Source organism: Vipera berus, assembly GCF_964194415.1.
Source record: "Vipera berus genome assembly, chromosome: 14".
NCBI classification, from domain to species: Eukaryota; Metazoa; Chordata; class Lepidosauria; order Squamata; family Viperidae; genus Vipera; species Vipera berus.
In genome coordinates, this window is record NC_138217.1 from 4,322,661 (window position 1) to 4,339,644 (window position 16,984).

At 46.2% G+C, this 16,984-nt stretch overlaps 1 protein-coding gene across 1 annotated transcript in view; it reads right to left on the minus strand.

Annotated features, from left to right (window-relative positions):
- The window catches only part of NCOR2 (nuclear receptor corepressor 2), a 185,122-nt gene that overhangs the window by 108,102 nt on the left and 60,036 nt on the right, over positions 1 to 16,984 (minus strand). The window contains exons 8-14 of the mRNA XM_081339110.1: positions 12,902 to 12,954; positions 9,319 to 9,385; positions 7,204 to 7,376; positions 6,372 to 6,462; positions 4,320 to 4,498; positions 2,963 to 3,017; positions 2,410 to 2,508 (exon numbers count right to left, since the gene is read on the minus strand). Coding sequence (XP_081195236.1) covers positions 2,410 to 2,508; positions 2,963 to 3,017; positions 4,320 to 4,498; positions 6,372 to 6,462; positions 7,204 to 7,376; positions 9,319 to 9,385; positions 12,902 to 12,954 — 717 coding nt within the window. The remainder of the gene's footprint in view (positions 1 to 2,409; positions 2,509 to 2,962; positions 3,018 to 4,319; positions 4,499 to 6,371; positions 6,463 to 7,203; positions 7,377 to 9,318; positions 9,386 to 12,901; positions 12,955 to 16,984) is intronic.

Genomic DNA, 16,984 nt, shown 5'->3' on the forward strand with positions numbered 1-16,984 from the left:
CTGGGCGATGGTAGGTTGACAATGGCAGCAGGTGGTCTCACAAGTACCCCGGGCCTAAGCCATGTACTTGAATCGCACCCGGAGGGTCACCGGAAGCCAATGCAGCTCGCGCAGCAGTGGTGTAACATGGGAGTACCGAGATACTCCCATAAGCACCCGCACGGCCGCATTTTGCACCAGTTGAAGCCTCCGGGTGCTCTTCAAGGACAGCCCCATGTAAAGAGCATCATCTCCTCCACCTCCTCCTTTCCAGAAAGCCCATTCCCTTCTAGCAGTGATAACGGAACTCAGTTGCATCATGAAATGTCCACAAGCAAACCACCACGTTCAGGCAGCAACGAAGAAGTTCACAGGCTTGGGGAAGGTGGACCAATTCGTCCTTCCCCCAACCTCCAGGCTACTCTTGAACTTAACAGGAAGTCCACCTGCACAAATGGCCTAAGGAGGCTTTTCTGAGAAATGTCTGGGATGAGCCATTAAGGGAGCAGGAGAATTCCCATCGCTACGCGCCACCTCCCCAAGGAACGCGTGCCACCAAAAGGAAACCCTTGAGGATCCAACAATAACAGGCAATTGAGAGATTTACAAAAATTCAGAGGAAAACAAAATCCTCCCCCCCCCCCAAAAAAAATAAGGGCAACAAAATCTCCAAACTATTAAGCTTTTAAACCTCCCACCCACACAGACCACAAATGAGCGTGAAATGATCCTCTAAAAGTAACCTCTCTGCTCCTTCCCAGGGAAAAAGCAGAAACTGTAAAGTGAGCGGAACATTTCGTCGCCTGCAACGCATTTTTCCTAGCACGCATTTTGCAAATGCAGGTTGTTCTCAACTTGCAACAGTTTGAAGTTAACGACGGCACTCAAACGACTGACTGATTACCATTTTTCACCGTTGCGGCCTCCCCATGGTCACATGATCAAAATTCAGACATTTGGCAACTAACTTAACAACCGCAGTCATCCGCATAACAACTGCAGGCAAGAAAGAACCTAAAATGGGGCAACAAACTCACTCAACAAATATCTCACGTAGCAACGGAAATTTTGGGCTCAATTTCCTAAGTCGAGGACTACCTGTATTACAGGGGTCTATCTCTTCCCCCCTTGCTAATTCCTGGTTTTTCTTCTCTGTTCTCCAAGCAATTTTTCGATCTCTTATTTAATCTCTGGATGCTCTTACATCAAAATGGCTAAAAGTGAACTAGCAAAGTCTGGCACCCTAACAAACGTCTCAGACTAAATTAACCAGCTCTGGAGCTCCGAAAATAACAAGGCAGTTCCAGGAATAAACAGGAAGAATTATAAATCTGGATTCCCCCAGCTGTTTTTTTTTGTTGTTGTTCTTTTGCTAAACAGGGTTTTCCCCTTAATATTGGCTTTTTTAACACTCAACAAACTCATCCTTCGCCATGCTAAACAAAAGCACTGAAGACATCCCTCAGTCATGTCTAGAACGGAATTTTTCCACCATTATTTAAGCTGCAGAACTCCTGATCAAAAGGCAAAACTAGGGCAAACAAGGTTGTTGTTAAAGCTGTGGTGGAAAAAACAACAACAACTAGAACTTTGTCCAAAAATTGGTTGGGTTCAGCTGTTTAGTTTCTCTGGGAATAATGGAGGTTTATGAAGTTCTACACAGACGCTTGCTCCTCAGGAGGAAAGCCATGGCAAATCTAGACAGCACACTAAAAAGCAGAGACATCACCCTGCCAACAAAAGTGCGTATAGTCAAGGCTATGGTCTTCCCAGTTGCAATGTATGGCAGTGAAAGTTGGACCATAAAAAAGGCCGAGCGCCAAAGAATTGAGGCCTTTGAACTATGGTGCTGGAGAAGACTCCTGCGAGTTCCTTGGACTGCAAGGCGATCAAACCGGTCGGTCCTAGAGGAGATCAACCCTGACTGCTCTTTAGAAAGCCAGATCCTGAAGCTAAAACTCAAATCCTTTGGCCACCTAATGAGAAGGAAGGACTCACTGGAGAAGAGCCTCATGCTGGGAAAGGTTGAGGGCGAGAGAAGAAGGGGACGACAGAGAATGAGGTGGCTGGATGGAGTCACTGAAGCAGTAGGCGTGAGCTTAAATGGACTCCAGAAGATGGTAGAGGACAGGAAGGCCTGGAGGAACGTTGTCCATAGGGTCGCAATGGGTCGGACACGACTTCGCAACAGAGCATGTGTGGGGAAAAAATCTGGAGGCTTTTTTTTCCCTCTGGAGAAAACACAGCAAATCAAGCGGTAAAACATTTGTTGTGTATTCTCAAAGAAAAGTTTGGGGCACCTCTGATGACAGGTTCTCCTAGATCAAGGTGGAGAAGACAAAGAACCAGAGGCCTTCAGACCTTCAAGATGTTGCTGCCTGATCTCTCAGAGTCCTCAGACACTTCCAGCTTCACACTGGATTTCCTTACCTGGTTCTTTCCTCGCCTGCGGTAATTCCTTCTGACCAAGTTCTTGTAGTTCTCGTTCTTCTTGGTTAAATAGTAGTATAGGACACAATCCGCCACTGTCTAGAAAAAGAAAAAAACACACACACACACGTAGATGATACTTGATAACAGAGGTGTGGGAGGGAAGCACACTTGGAATAACACAATGTGGACCTTCTGATGCCATCGAAGCGTGTTTGTTCCTTTTCAAAGCACAACCCACAAGAGGATTGGCAAACCAGGATGGCCAACGCTTAGCGGAAGGGGTGGACCACTTTCCTCAAGAGTTTCCTTGGAAACAGCTGTCCCAGGCCAGGTTTCTGGTTTTATACTGGACATTGGGAACAAATGCCCCCCTTGAGTTTGCAGGGTGCGTTAGTCTGAATAAACGGAATTTGGGAAGGCAACCAAGAAGTTCCAACAGCTTCTTCACAGAAGGTCCAAGAGATTCCTTCACAAGAAAGAATCAAGTGGGGGGGAAAACTTGCTTCGATAAAAGGCAATCATGGAAAAGGAATCCAAGAAATCCACTTACTTTCCTGTCCAGGAAGGAGGCGATAAGACCGAAATTCTTTGGATGTTGCATGAACCTGGAAGCAGAAGAGCCAAAGGAATGATTTAAGGAAAATAACCATGAAGATGTTTGGTTGGAGAAACCCAACTGTTGCTTCTTTCTAAATAACCATCAGAAGCAAGAGCTGGGCTGGAACGGTACGCAGCAGAGGAGGGGAGAGGGGTGTCCTACAGATCCTCTGTGCAGGTACTACTTGACGTAGGACCAAACCGGAACCCAGAATTTCCATTGTAATGATGGTTGTAACTTGAGCCATCTATATAACTGGAGCCAATTTTACAACTTTTCTGCGGTTGTTGCAAGGCAAAAAAACACATGGTGACTTAGTGAAAGTGGGGGTCCTTAAGTCAATCCAGGTATTTCTATGGCTGTTTGTTTGTTTGTTTTTGTCCAAAACCAGCAGAAAAAGCCAGAAACTGGCAAAAACTGCCATCAGGCAACTATGGAATGCTGTCAGCAGTCATCAGGGTTGCCAAGCCCCCCCCCCCCCAAATGCAGTCATGTGATCATGTGGGGAGCTGTTGGAACTCCAGAACTGGGTCCTAAGTAGCTTTTAGGAGGTCCATTGTAACTTCCACCAGTTGCTAAGAGGAGAGGACGACAGATACTTTGAGCCATACATCCCCAAATCTCTTGCCACGGGCCACGCAAGTTGGGAATGAAGAGAGTTAGTGTTGTGATTCCTTGTCAGCCAGTGGATCTGGCAGCTGAGTCTGAGGAATCAGAGGAGGAGGAGGAGGGGCCTGGAGTGACATTAGAGTCAGAGGAAGGCTCTGAGGAGCTCCAAGACTTACAGTCTGACAAAGAGCCTGGCCCCTCTACTCGCGCTCAGGCTGAGACACAGCTGTGCTGGGAGCCTGAGTTGGATAGTGATGAGGAACAGCTGGGACAAATCCAGGATGCACAAATGCGCAGGCAAGAGAAGCGAGGGGGACAGAGGAATGCAATGGGGCGGCACCAAAGGCAAAGGAGAAGGCATTAGGAAGCCAGGCCTTGGCTGAATAATAAAAGGGAAGGTGTGGAGATGCTGGTTGCCAAAGGCAACCATTCGTGTTGAGGATCGAGTTTCTGTGAACTGTGTTTGTTTGCCTTGGACATTGACTCAGGCCTGTGAGAATAAAAAGGGTTGGTTTTTTCTTGTTTCTTGGAAGAGGGGTTTCTCCTTGTGAGCGTAACAAGGACTCCGTGTAGGCTGGGACAGAACAGTTAGACTTCCAAACCAGGAAGGGACATGAGGTTCCCCACTCCTCGGCGTGAAGACCTCCCCCTCTCAGCCTGCACCCTCAAGGACAAGCGAGGCGCACTGCCCTCCACTCACTTCTCTCGGAAGGTCTCTTTCTCCTGTTCGCTCCACATATTCATCACCTGCCGGTCCTTGTAGACCTTCATGGGATCGTCCATCAGGCCGTTCATGTTGATGAACTTGATGCGTTGCTGTTCAGCGTCGTAAAGCATCGGCGGAATGACGGCCAGCTGGCGCATCTGTTTCTCCAGATTCTGGCAGGGAAGAGGGAAAAACAAAAGAGGACCTTGGGAGGAAGCAGAAGATTTGGGAGGGAGGGAGAAATAGCCCAGACCTTGACAAGAGGACAAACCTGGAAATAAGAATAGAATAGAGTACAATTCTTTTATTGGCCAAGTGTGGTTGGACACGCAAGGAATAAGGCCTCTGGGATTGCGAGAAGATGGACTTTTGTCCAACTGCGGTTAGGTCTATAATAATAATAAGTTGGAAGGGACCTTGGAGGTCATCTAGTCCAACCCCCTGCTCAGGCAGGAAACCCTACACCATTTCAGACAAATGGCTGGCCAGTCTCTTCTTAAAAACTTCCAGTGTTGGAGCATTCACCACTTCTGGAGGCAGGTTGTTCCACTGGTTAATTGTTCTAACTGTCAGGAAGTTTCTCCTTAGTTCTAGGTTGCTTCTCTCCTTGATTAGTTTCCATCCATTGCTTCTTGTCCTGCCTTCAGGTGCTTTGGAGAATAGCTTGACTCCCTCTTCTTTGAGGCAGCCCCTGAGATATTGGAACACTGCTATCATGTCACCCCTCACTCTTCTCTTTGTTAAACTACACATACCCAATTCCAGCAACCCTTCCCTATATGTTTTAGCCTCCAGTCCCCCAATCATCTTTGTTGCTCTTCTCTGTACTCTTTCTAGAGTCTCGACATCTTTTTTACATCGTGGTGACCAAAACTGGATGCAGTATTCCAGGTGTGGCCTTACCAAGGCATTGTAAAATGGTATTAGTACTTCACATGATCTTGATTCTATCCCTATGTTAATGCAGCCTAGCACTGTGTTGGCTTTTTTGGCAGCTGCAGCACACTGCTGGCTCATATTTAAGTGACTGCCCACCTTTCAAGTAATTACTGTCGTGAATTTCCTCGGAACCCCAAAACACAGCCTGAGAGTTTAAGCCCAGATTTACAATAGTTGGGCTTCATTTCATAAACCTGTGGGTCTTGTTGGGACCGATGGAAATGAAGGGCTAATGGTGAATTTCAGTTAATGTTGGTTTCACTGAGTACGTTACAGAAATGCTGGAAAGCCAATAAATGACTCTCCATGACGTCTATGTGGAACCTCTATGGTCAGAAATAGACTATCCCAGAATATAATTTTTCTGGATGGGACATGGGAGACCAGCTGCAGTCTTCAGCTCCAGCTTGCGAACTTTCCAAAAGATGCCATTTTAGGAAGTCCAATGCTAAATGAGATGTTTCTTGGACCTGACCCAGCTTCTTTGTTTATGTTAGCTATGTAAGAGTGATGGGAATCTCCAGATACTGAGAAAGTCCATCTCAGAGATCTGAGGACTACGGCAAAAGAGATGACCACAGACTTTATTTCCTGCTGGTGGACTTCTTGGAAACATCTGGCTGCCCATGATAGAACCAAGGTGAGTTGGATTTGACAGGCCTTTGGCTTGATCCAGCAAAAAGGTGGACTATGCCAACAACCAATATTGGAACAGCAAACGTTGGAGAACATCTGAGTTTTGCCTAGGTTGGGAGAATCAAGCCGCTGGCTTCAGGCCTCCATCTTATAAAAGGCCAACTGGGAAATGAATGGGGAGGTCTCCCCAAAAATTAAAATAAGAGGGTTGAGGCCCATCAAATGCCTCTGACTGGTGGTTCCTAATAAGGTCTTCAAAGCAGGAGATAAGAGAGCACAAAGGGCAAAGCAGGAGAAGCTCGTGGTCCAATCCATCCAGACCGGGGCTGAAGTTAATGCAATTTGCCAGCAGCCTGAGCAACCATCTCCCATCTCCAGGTCGGTGGTGGCTGCAGCTCTTCCCCAGAGGGGGAGAGGAGAGCTGAGGAGGAGAGGACTCGAAGCCCAGGAGAACTGCTGGCCCAGCCTCACCTCTTGTTCCGAGAGCCCATCAATAATCTCCGACACCTCGTGTTCGCTGCGGGCTGCCGACATGGAGAATCCGCTGCCTCTCTGTCCTCCCCTGCTGAGAAACGCAGAGCAGAATGCTTAAAGAGAGACCTTCTTTTTCTCGCTGGCCACGGCCTCAACCGCCAGGGCCAAGAAAGAGGAAGTAAGATCAATGCTGGGAAAGACAAGAGGGTGGAGGGTGGGGGGAACGTAGACCAGGAGGAGGGGTGTAGGAGCATGACCCAATGAGCCAAAGGCAGACCTTCTAGTCATTCAGCTGATCTGCCCTACCAAGAAAGGTTTGTGTGGGCATGTCTTTGCCCGAGTGTTTTGATCATACCTTGGCACAACACCCATGTTCTGGTGGCCCCCTTGAGAAGCTACACACTCCACAAAACATTACTGGGAAGGGGGTATCCAGATGAAGAAATGAGTGGATGAAGATGAGACCCTCACCTGATGGAACGCCAACGCAACCGGAAGCTCGGCTCCAAGGCAAACAAACCAATTAACCTGTGTTTCAAAGAACTACTCCGCTGTGTAATTTACTTACAGATTCCCACTCTTGATTAAAAACTGCAATTTGACAGCAAACCACCAGGGAGGGGATTTTGTAACATTAGGTTGCAGTAGTATGTAAAGTCATTGAGATGGTTTGTGATGGTCCCACCTTCTCTCTTCAAAGCTCCCAGTGAGCAGAAGAGAGGACTGCAAACTGGATTGGGATGGATGGCTGGATTTTGGTCCCCGGGAGGAGGAAACCACCTCGGGAACGTACATCTCACGAGAGACCACCAATGGACTACCAGCTGACCTTTGCATTCGTTCCTGAAGTTCTCTCTGCTTTCTAATCTCAGGGAATTGTTTCTCATAATATTCACGGACTCTGCTCTCTTTGGCTCGGCGCCGGGGGTTATTTTCAATGCGTTCCACCTTCTTCTCCCAGGCTTCCATCAGCTGGTCATACCGCTGGCAGAACTTCTGCTCCTGAAGAGACAGGGAAAGATAAGTCATAAAAAGGAGGTTCCAAGACTCTCAAATCCATCGGGAAAATGTATCTAGTCAACAGGGATTTTCCAAGTCCAACTGACACCTTCTGAAACTCATCCAGGAGAACTTCTAGTACAGACATGTCAAACACAAGGCCCGGGGGCCAGATCCGGCCCGCGAAGTGGTTTCATGTGGCCCGCGAAGCCATCCTGGAAACAGTGAGGGAACGGCCCCCACTGCCTTGGCCCTGGCCCAGAGACCCTCCTTCTGCCAGAGACCCTCAGATCTGTCCCACTCCTGCCCAGGCCCCCATAGGCACCCTTGATGCAAACGATGTAGAGCTGGCCACGCCCACCCAGTAGGCCATACGCACTCTAGCCACGCCCACCCAGTAGGCCACGCCTACCCAGGCCATACCCACCCGGTCCCCTGAGGGCAACCGCAATGCTGATGTGGCCCTCAATGAAATTGAGTTTGACAGCCCTGGTCTAGTGGAAGAACCAGAAACGTTCTCGAGTTCATTCAACCTGCAACATCACCCTTTGATCCCGGTGAGGGGTGTGAGCGCAGCAACTACAGATTGACAACCACGGTGTGTGGCTTGGCACAAACCTAGCCCCATTATGGTTTAATCAAGGAAACATGGTTTTTAGGACGGACCGAGTTCCATGAGAATCAGAATTCTGCATGAACCAGCTAGGATTCTTCTCACTTCCTTTCGCAAGAAGCAAGGTTTCCCGGGAAAACCTGGCGTGCAACACGGTGAAGCTATTGATTTCCCAGTCTTTAAAAAACAAGGCCATTGAAATTCACAGAATGCAACAGAGCGCACACACAAAAGCAAAGCAAAGCAGAAAGATCAATATATGGAGCGCTGCCATTCGCTTTACGATTCCTTGGTTCAGGTCCTCAATAAATAAATAAAAGATCTGCAACCCGAAGGGACAGGTAGAGATTTTTTTTCAATAAATGCATCTCCAAAACTCGAGATGTCTCTACCTGGGATGGAAACCAAAGGAACATGTGCATTAAGTGCAGTGTGGCTGACTAAGACAACCCTAACCCTGAAGACAGATTTAGGAGACCGAACAAGAAGGCCTTGAGAAAACGAAGATCATCTCAGGCCTTTCATAAAGAAAGTGCATTCACAGAATACAGAATGACAAGAGTTGGAAGGGACCTTGGAGGTCTTCTAGTCCAACCCCCTGCTCAAGAGAGCCTATCCCATTTCAGACCAATGGTTGTTCAATCTTTTCTTAAAAGCCTCCAGTGTTGGAGTACCCACAACTTGTAGTGACAAGCCATTCCACTGAATAACAGAATAACAGGAGTTGGAAGGGACTTTGGAGGTCTTCTAGTCCAGCCCCCTGCTCAAGCAGGGGAACCTATACTGTCTCAGACAGGTGAATGTCTAGTCTCTTCTTAAAAATCTCCAGTGATGGAGCACCCACGATTTCTGGAGGCAAGCTGTTCCATTGGTTAATTGTCCTCACTGCTAGGAAGTTTCTCCTTAATTCCAGGTTGCTTCTCCCCTTGATCAGTTTCCATTCAATACTTCTTATCCAGAACAGAAGATGGAATACAGAATAAAAGAGTTGGAAGGGACCTTGGAGGTCATCTAGTCCAACCCCCTGCTCAGGCAGGAAACCCTATACCATTTCAGACAAATGGCTGTCCAGTCTCTTCTTAAAAACTTCCAGTGTTGGAGCATTCATCACCTCTGGAGGCAGGTTGTTCCACTGGTTAATTGTTCTAACTGTCAGGAAATTTCTCCTTAATTCTAGGCTGCTTCTCTCGATTAGTTTCCATCCGTTGCTTGTTGTCCTGCATCTCTGCCTCTGAACAAGATGCTTGCTTGCAGCCTGCCTGCCTCCCGAAGGATGATAAGCATACCAAACCCCGTTTTGGGGTTTCACAAAAGGAAGCAAAAACATCTCACCCACTGTTTACGAGCATGATTCCTCCTCTTGAAGTATAAGATCAGCTTCTTCCGCATTGCCTGGTTTCTGCAAAAGAAGATAAAATACAGTTGGAACAAGGGAGAGCCACTGTTCCTCCACACCCTGAATTGCTTGCTTGCAACGAAATGCCAACAGCGGCAACAGTGGACTGCCATGCCATCAACTCTGGGCCTTTCCTTGCGTTTTTCATTTTTTAATTGATTTTTATCCCAGTTTTATTGTTTTAATCTCAAGGCTGTGAGCATACCTCCTCCTTCCCCCTCCTATTTTTCTGCCACAACAACTCTGCAAGGTGGGTTGGGCAGAGAGGGAAGGGTTAGCCCAGAATCATCCAGCTGGCTTTCACGTCTAAAGAGGGTCTAGAACTGTCTCCTGGTGATTGGCCCAAGGTCACCCAACCAGCTTTTATATGCCTAAGGCGGGATTAGATCTCACCGTCTTCTTGATGATTGGCCAAGGTCACCCAGCCGGCTTTCAAGCTTAAGGCAGGACTAGAACTCACCGTCTCCTAGTGTTTGGCCCAAGGTCACCCAGCCGGCTTTCATGCCTAAGTTGGGACTACAACTCACCATCTCCTGAGGTTTGGCCCAAAGTCACACAGCTGACTAACTACACCTGAATCGACTCCAAGGCTTTTGGGGGATCCGTGATAAAACTCTGATTTGGCTCACGATACTCTTGGATGTATTCACACAACCCAGTTTAGTTCGGCCACTTCCAATCTTGCAGTTTCATTCACACAACGTGCAAAGCTCTTTTTGTGGGGGGTTTTTTCCCCTAGATAACATTTATGGTCCAACGTAAGGCATGGAAATGGACAATTCGGGAACTAAGTCAAACGGGATGCATGCAAACACAATTTTACTATCCCTTCCCTTGGCAGGAAAAGCAGCATCTGTTCGTGATAGAAGAAACCAACCTGCTGTTTGGGCACTCTGGATTGAAAACATCTGAATCAAAACAGGAGCATCCCATTTGCTCTTTTTCAAAGAAAATAAAAACAAAATAAGCCAGCTTCTTGAATCGAGAAGCCGACGCTAAACGGTTCTCAAAACGGAGAAGCTGAATTTCCGCTTTGACTGGAAAAAAGGATTCAGCTGTAAAAAAAAACAAATTCGATTTCTCAGGTAGCATTCAGCAGGTGGGTGTTTTTTTTTCAGCACAAAATAGCCCTTAATAACAGACACCAGCAGCCAACTTTACAAATAAAGGTAAAAGTGGACCGGAAAAAAAACCCTCACTATTGTGCTGAGATGCAGAACAATAACAGAAGAAAGCTCGTATTGAAATTTAGAGGCCGAATTACTTTCAAAACCTGCTTTGCAGAGGGTAATTTAAAAAGAAAACGCTCCGGGGAGCTCAGAATTAAAACTGATTTTTGCAGATGAATGCCATTCCTGTATAGGCCAACTTCCATGTTTCTAGATCTTATGATGGGATCAAAACACCACCTCCTAAAGCTTAAATCCCTGGAACGAGGGGAGATCTGGGGCCTTTTCAAACTCACAACAAGGAAGGATGAGTTTTAAATCCAGGAATCGGGAGTTATGCATCCATTTTCTGGGGATGGAGGCAACTGGGAAGAAACAAAACTTCTCTGAAGGAACAGCTTCTCTTAAAAAGCAGCAGAAAGCAACATTGGCAACTGTAAAAATTTGTGGACTTCAACTCCCAGAATTCCCCTGCCAGCATGATGGCTAGGGAATTCTGGGAGTTGCAAGTCCACCGGTCTTAAAGCATGCTGGCTGGGGAATTCTGGGCACTGATGTCCACCTGTCTTAAGGAGAGCTGATTGGGGAATTCTGGGAGTTGAAGTCCACCATTTTAAAGTTACCATGTCTGTGGAACCCTGATCTCGAAGTTGCCAAGGATCTCCTAAGTTCACCAAACAGTCTTTAGAAGCTGGGAAGGGAAACAAGGCAGCTAAATCTTGACATTTTAATCTTCTGTGCAATCTTCAGGAGATGAACCCCTTTACATTTGGAAAGTCAGCAAAAATATTCTGGGAGGGTTGCTAGGCGCCAGGAACCCCAGTGTCTGCCTTGTCCCCCCCCCCCTCCCAAAACATCTTCTGGATTCTCTTTCATCTCTCCCTCTTTTTTTTTTCCAAACCTTGCAGCTCCCTTTGCAAATTTTCTGGGAATGGCCCGTAAGAACCTCAAGAGCACACAACAGCGTGCCGGGCTTTTTGTCCATGTAAATGTGCAAAGACATAGGAAGCTGTTTGTGGAGAGGTTAAACTGGGTCAGCTCCTGCAGGCATCACGTGCCTTGTTCCCAGGGGCAGAGCTGAGGAAAACACAGGTTGGCTGCTGCAGCTGAGAAACTAGAGAGAAAACACACACACACACACACACACACACACACACACACACACACAGACTTGGAAGAAGGAGGCACACACCATGTTTGCAAGCAGCCCTCAGGGAAAACCAGGCAGAGAACTGGCCCGGCTTCCTGGCAGCAAACATCTAACAGGGGATGCCAGCCCAAGTTAAAGGAAATTAGAAGCTTTAAAGCCACAAGGTGGGGGGGAGGTGGGGGAGGTTCACAAATCTCAAGTTCCTATCCAAGGAATACATGCCAGATAGATAGATAGATAGATAGATAGATAGATAGATAGATAGATAGATAGATAGATAGATAGATAGATAGATAGATAGACAGACAGACAGACAGACAGACAGACAGACAGACAGACAGACAGATAATTAGATAGATAAGATATAGGATAGATAGATAGATAGATAGATAGATAGATAGATAGATAGATAGATAGATAGATAGATAGATAGATAGATAGATAGATAGATAGACAGACAGACAGACAGACAGACAGACAGACAGACAGACAGACAGACAGACAGACAGACAGACAGATAATTAGATAGATAAGATATAGGATAGATAGATAGATAGATAGATAGATAGATAGATAGATAGATAGATAGATAGATAGATAGATAGATAGATGATAGATAGATAGATAGATAGATAGATAGATAGATAGATAGATAGATAGATAGATAAGATATAGGATAGATAGATAGATAGATAGATAGATAGATAGATAGATAGATAGATAGATAGAGATAGATAATTGATAGATAGATAGATAGATAGATAGATAGATAGATAGATAGATAGATAGATAGATAGATAGATAGATAGACAGACAGACAGACAGAATATATAGAATATAGAAAGATGTATGTATGTATGTAGATAGATATAGAGATATAGATAAATGGATAGATGGAAAGGCTATGGACAGAAATAGAGAGAAAGATAAATGGATAAATGGATGGATATATAGATAGAGAGGTAGATAAAGATAAATGGATGGAGGGATAGAAATAAAGAGGGAGCTAAATGGATAGATGGAACGCTAGCTATAGAGATAGAGAGATACAGATAAATGGATAGATGGATGGACATAGACAGACAAATAAAAGGGGAGTTGTCAAAAAAAAATCATTTTTTGACCTCCCTAAGCTGGAGCTTTGAGAGCCGGAGGTCACGAAGCACAGAGATGGGAGATATTTTGCTACTGGCTACTTACATTTTAATGTTTTCATGGTATTGCCTCGTGTCGGAAGGCTGATTGTACAGGGGCTGAAAAAGACAAGAACATTCGAAGCGTGAAAGAGGGCAAGGACAGAGCACGGGGGAATGCCGGGGTTCAAAAGCTGACAGCTTGGAAGTCTCCAGGTTTAAAGAAGTGATGTCCTTGAAGCTCCAAGTTTGGTCAAATATCCAAGCAACATCACTCCTTTGGTTCGCACCCTCCTGCCTCTTTCATTCATTTTTTCCCCCTCTCTGGATTCCCTCCCTCTTCCATTCTCAGCTCCTCCTCGACCAAAACAGGGTTGAGCTAAGAAATTTCTTTCAAAAGAACCTGCTCTGAAATAAAAGACGGGTCACCCAACACCTCTACAAAACACAACAGGACCTGATTAATTTGAAAGGACAAATGCAAGTTGTACACACAGGAAGGAACACCATCCAGCAACAGACCAGACACTCCTCCAAAAAATCCCAAGTTCGACTAAGCTGAAAATGGAACCCAGACGCCAGGCTGAGAGAAGCTATTTTCAATCTTGGAAGAAATACAACCGAGATCAAAGTGGGGGAAAAATAAACGCATCTTTCCTATATTTTCCGTATCGCAAAACCATAGAAGCGTAGAGATGGAAAGGACCACAAAAATTTATCTGTCCCCTCCAAGCCTTCAGCAATCTTCAGGAAAATCAATTAAACCAACTTCCAGAAGTGGCTGCCCAAACTGTTTTGAAAAGCCTCCAGAGTTAACAACAAAGGAGATTATTTGTAGCTCAGGGTTGAAATGAGGGGTCCTTGGTGCTCTCTGAGCTTACTTGTTTTCTTGCAGATGTTTCATTATCCTAAATTTCACTGCCCTAACTAAGCACTGATAATGTCACCTAGTTAGGGTAATGAAAGGTCTGCAAGAAAACAAGCAAGCTCAGAGAGCAGCAAGGACCCCATAGTCCGTCCTTCCTTCCTTCCTTCCTTCCTTCCTTCCTTCCTTCCTTCCTTCCTTCCTTCCTTCCTTCCTTCCCTCCTTCCTTCCCTCCCTCCCTCCCTCCTCCTCTCCATAAATTCCACTCCCTCCTAGCACTGATGATGCTACCTAGTTGAGTCATGAAACGTCTGCAAGAAAACCACCCAGCTCAGAGAGCACCAAGGACCCATAGTCCATCCGTCTTTCCTTCCTTCCTTCCTCCCTCCCTCCCCCCTCCCCTCCCCTCCCCTCCCTCCCTCCATAAATTCCACTCCCTTCTAGCACTGATGATGTTACTTATTTTGAGTAATGAAACGTCTGCAAGAAAACAAGTAAGCTCAGAGAGCAGCAAGGACCCCATAATCAGTCCTCCTTCCTTCCTTCCTTCCTTCCTTCCTTCCTTCCTTCCTTCCTTCCTTCCTTCCTTCCTTCCTTCCTTCCTCCCTCCCTCCCTCCCTAAGTTCCATTCCCTTCTAGCACTGATGATGTTACCTAGCTGGGTAATGAAATGTCTGCAAAAACCGCAAGCAAAGCTCAGAGGGGACCCAGGACCCCTCACTCCAGAGATAAGTCACAACCTCAATTAAGTAGACCTTTCCAGTAGATATTCCTCCCGATTTTTAAATGAAATCTAGGAAGTTATTACTCACACCCATTCTTTCTAGTCTGTTTCTGTGGCTATAGAAAATAAAATTCTACCCAGTTTTCCTGTAGCCTCTGGTTAGGGACCGGAAAAAAGCTATCATGTTTCTTACAAGCCTGCTTTTCTTCAGCCTGAATATTCCAAGTTCCGGTCCAGCCAACTTGGCTTTTCTCCTTTGACCGTAAGATGAATTTCTACAGCCTCCTTTCACCATTACTAACATTTAGACCAATTAATCATTCGTTACAGTTATGACTCTTTGGGTTCTTTCCAGATGAGTCACCCAGCCAAGGCTTTCAGAGCTGAGCATAACTCATGAGCCAGGAGGCTTCACCAGGGCTACAATCCTACAGGGTCAGCACCACCATCTCCCCCCTGTCTGGTGATCAACTCAGGCAGAGTTCCCCAACTTTCCTGGCTTTGTGGATTGGCGGAAGGGAAGAGGGGACGTTTCTATGCGAGCAGCTGACAAGCATGCACACTGCGTGAGCATCATGCACGTGCGCCTGCCGCTCCCTTAAATGGGCCATGCACACATTCACCCACTGCTCGTGCCAAGTAAAGCACCACCGTTTCCGCGGCCCAGTTGCAAACCCCTCACGGCCCACAGGTTGGAGACCCCTGAAGTAAGGACACGCCAGAGATAAGTCTCTCCCCACAAGTGCGAGGTAGAAAGGGGAGATGGGGCTGTGAAGAAGGAAGATACGTGGGTGACTGCAAGCGGACTGCAACTCTTAGGTCAACCACTGCTTGCTGAGTCATTCAACCTTCAGCCCTGCCTGTAGAAGGTCAGCAAGATAGGGAGAAGGATTTGAATGCTATCGTCTTCTTGTGCCACTTTGTTTTTGTCGTTGTCTAAAAGAGCGTTTTACGAAGAAGAAAAAATGAAGGGAGAAACTTGAATAATAGGAAACTACATCACAGTTCAGGCCAGGAATTCTCGCTAGAAGAAGAAAGAGGAGGCAACGTCCACCCTACGAGCTTCAACTGTTACGAAAAGTGGTCCACAGGCACTGAGCAAATTTCTGGAGACTGGTGAATCCTTTCTTGAAGACTCGGAGATCTTCTCCCTTGCACTCAATTCAAATGAAAGACTATGGATAGATTGCGCTCCGTTGGGTGGAACATCTGGAGGAGATTTGGGACTGCAGAGAAGATGCTCAGAGCTACAAGTAACCATGGGACTCTTGAATGAATTATTTTGGTCTGGAAGGTCAAAAAGTCCTACAAGTTTCAATTAAGAAGCAGTTCCTCAGATGCCACCCGAATGATCTCACAAGAGATTGGAATGGCATGGCATGGCATGGCATGGCATGGGATTGCATGGGATGGGATGGGATGGGATGGGATGGGATGGGATGGGATGGGATAGGATAGGATAGGATAGGATAGGATAGGATAGGATAGGATAGGATAGGATAGGATAGGATAGGATAGGATAGGATAGGATAGGATAGGATAGGATAGGATAGGAAGGGACCTTGTAGGTCTTCTAGTTCAGCCCCCTGCTTGAGCTGGAGAATCTATACCATCAAAGACAAATGACTGTTAGCCTCTTCTTAAAAATCTCCAGTGATGGGGCACCCACAATTTCTGGTGGCAAGCAGTTCCACTGGTTGATTGTCCTCACTGTTAGGAAGTTTCTCATTAATTCCAGGTTGCTTCTCTCTTTGATCAGTTTCCAACCATTGTTTCTCGTCCTTCCCTCTGGTGCTTTGGAGAATAACGTGACCCCCCTCTGTCTGGTGGCAGCCCCTCAGATACTGGAACGCTGCCATCATGTCTCCCCTATTTCTTCTTTTCTTTAGACTAGCCAAACCCAAGTCCTGCAGCCGTTCTTCATCTGTTTTAGTCTCCAGGCCTTTAATCATTTTAGGATCATTTAGATCTGGAGGACCTGCTTGCTGATCAGAGATGAAAGCTTTCCACACCTTGTATGCTGTAGCTATGTGACCTATGGGTGGTGGAACAGATGATAGGAGCTGTGATTTAATATATTTGGTGGGTAGTGATGGTAGATAATTGTGCAGAAGACAAACACTGTCGGCCAAGAGGTTTTCTCTAGTAAATTGCTTTTTTTCTCCTCCAACGCTTGGTCAACCCAGGACTTACTCAACCGGAAGTGTCATATGGAAATGAATCACAGCTGTACTGCCAGTGAACTTCTCCATGTGCAGAAACCTCTTGAAAAATAACAAACAAAAGGGATCTAGACCTTCCTCTCACAAACAGACCTCGCTTTTTCGATTTTTCCATTTAAGGGGCAAAAAGTTTTGGAAGAGAGGATACCTTAGGAGCAAACACTTCTGTCGTTCCTTCGTTTCTTGGTGTCCTCTTGAGGACCCTGGATGGTCAACACACTCAGTTAACGTCTGCACATTAGATTGCTCTAGTGGTTGCAGCAGCAGCCAAAAAGGCTAACACAATCCTGGGTTGCATAAACAGAGGCATAGAATCAAGATCACGCGAAGTATTAGTAC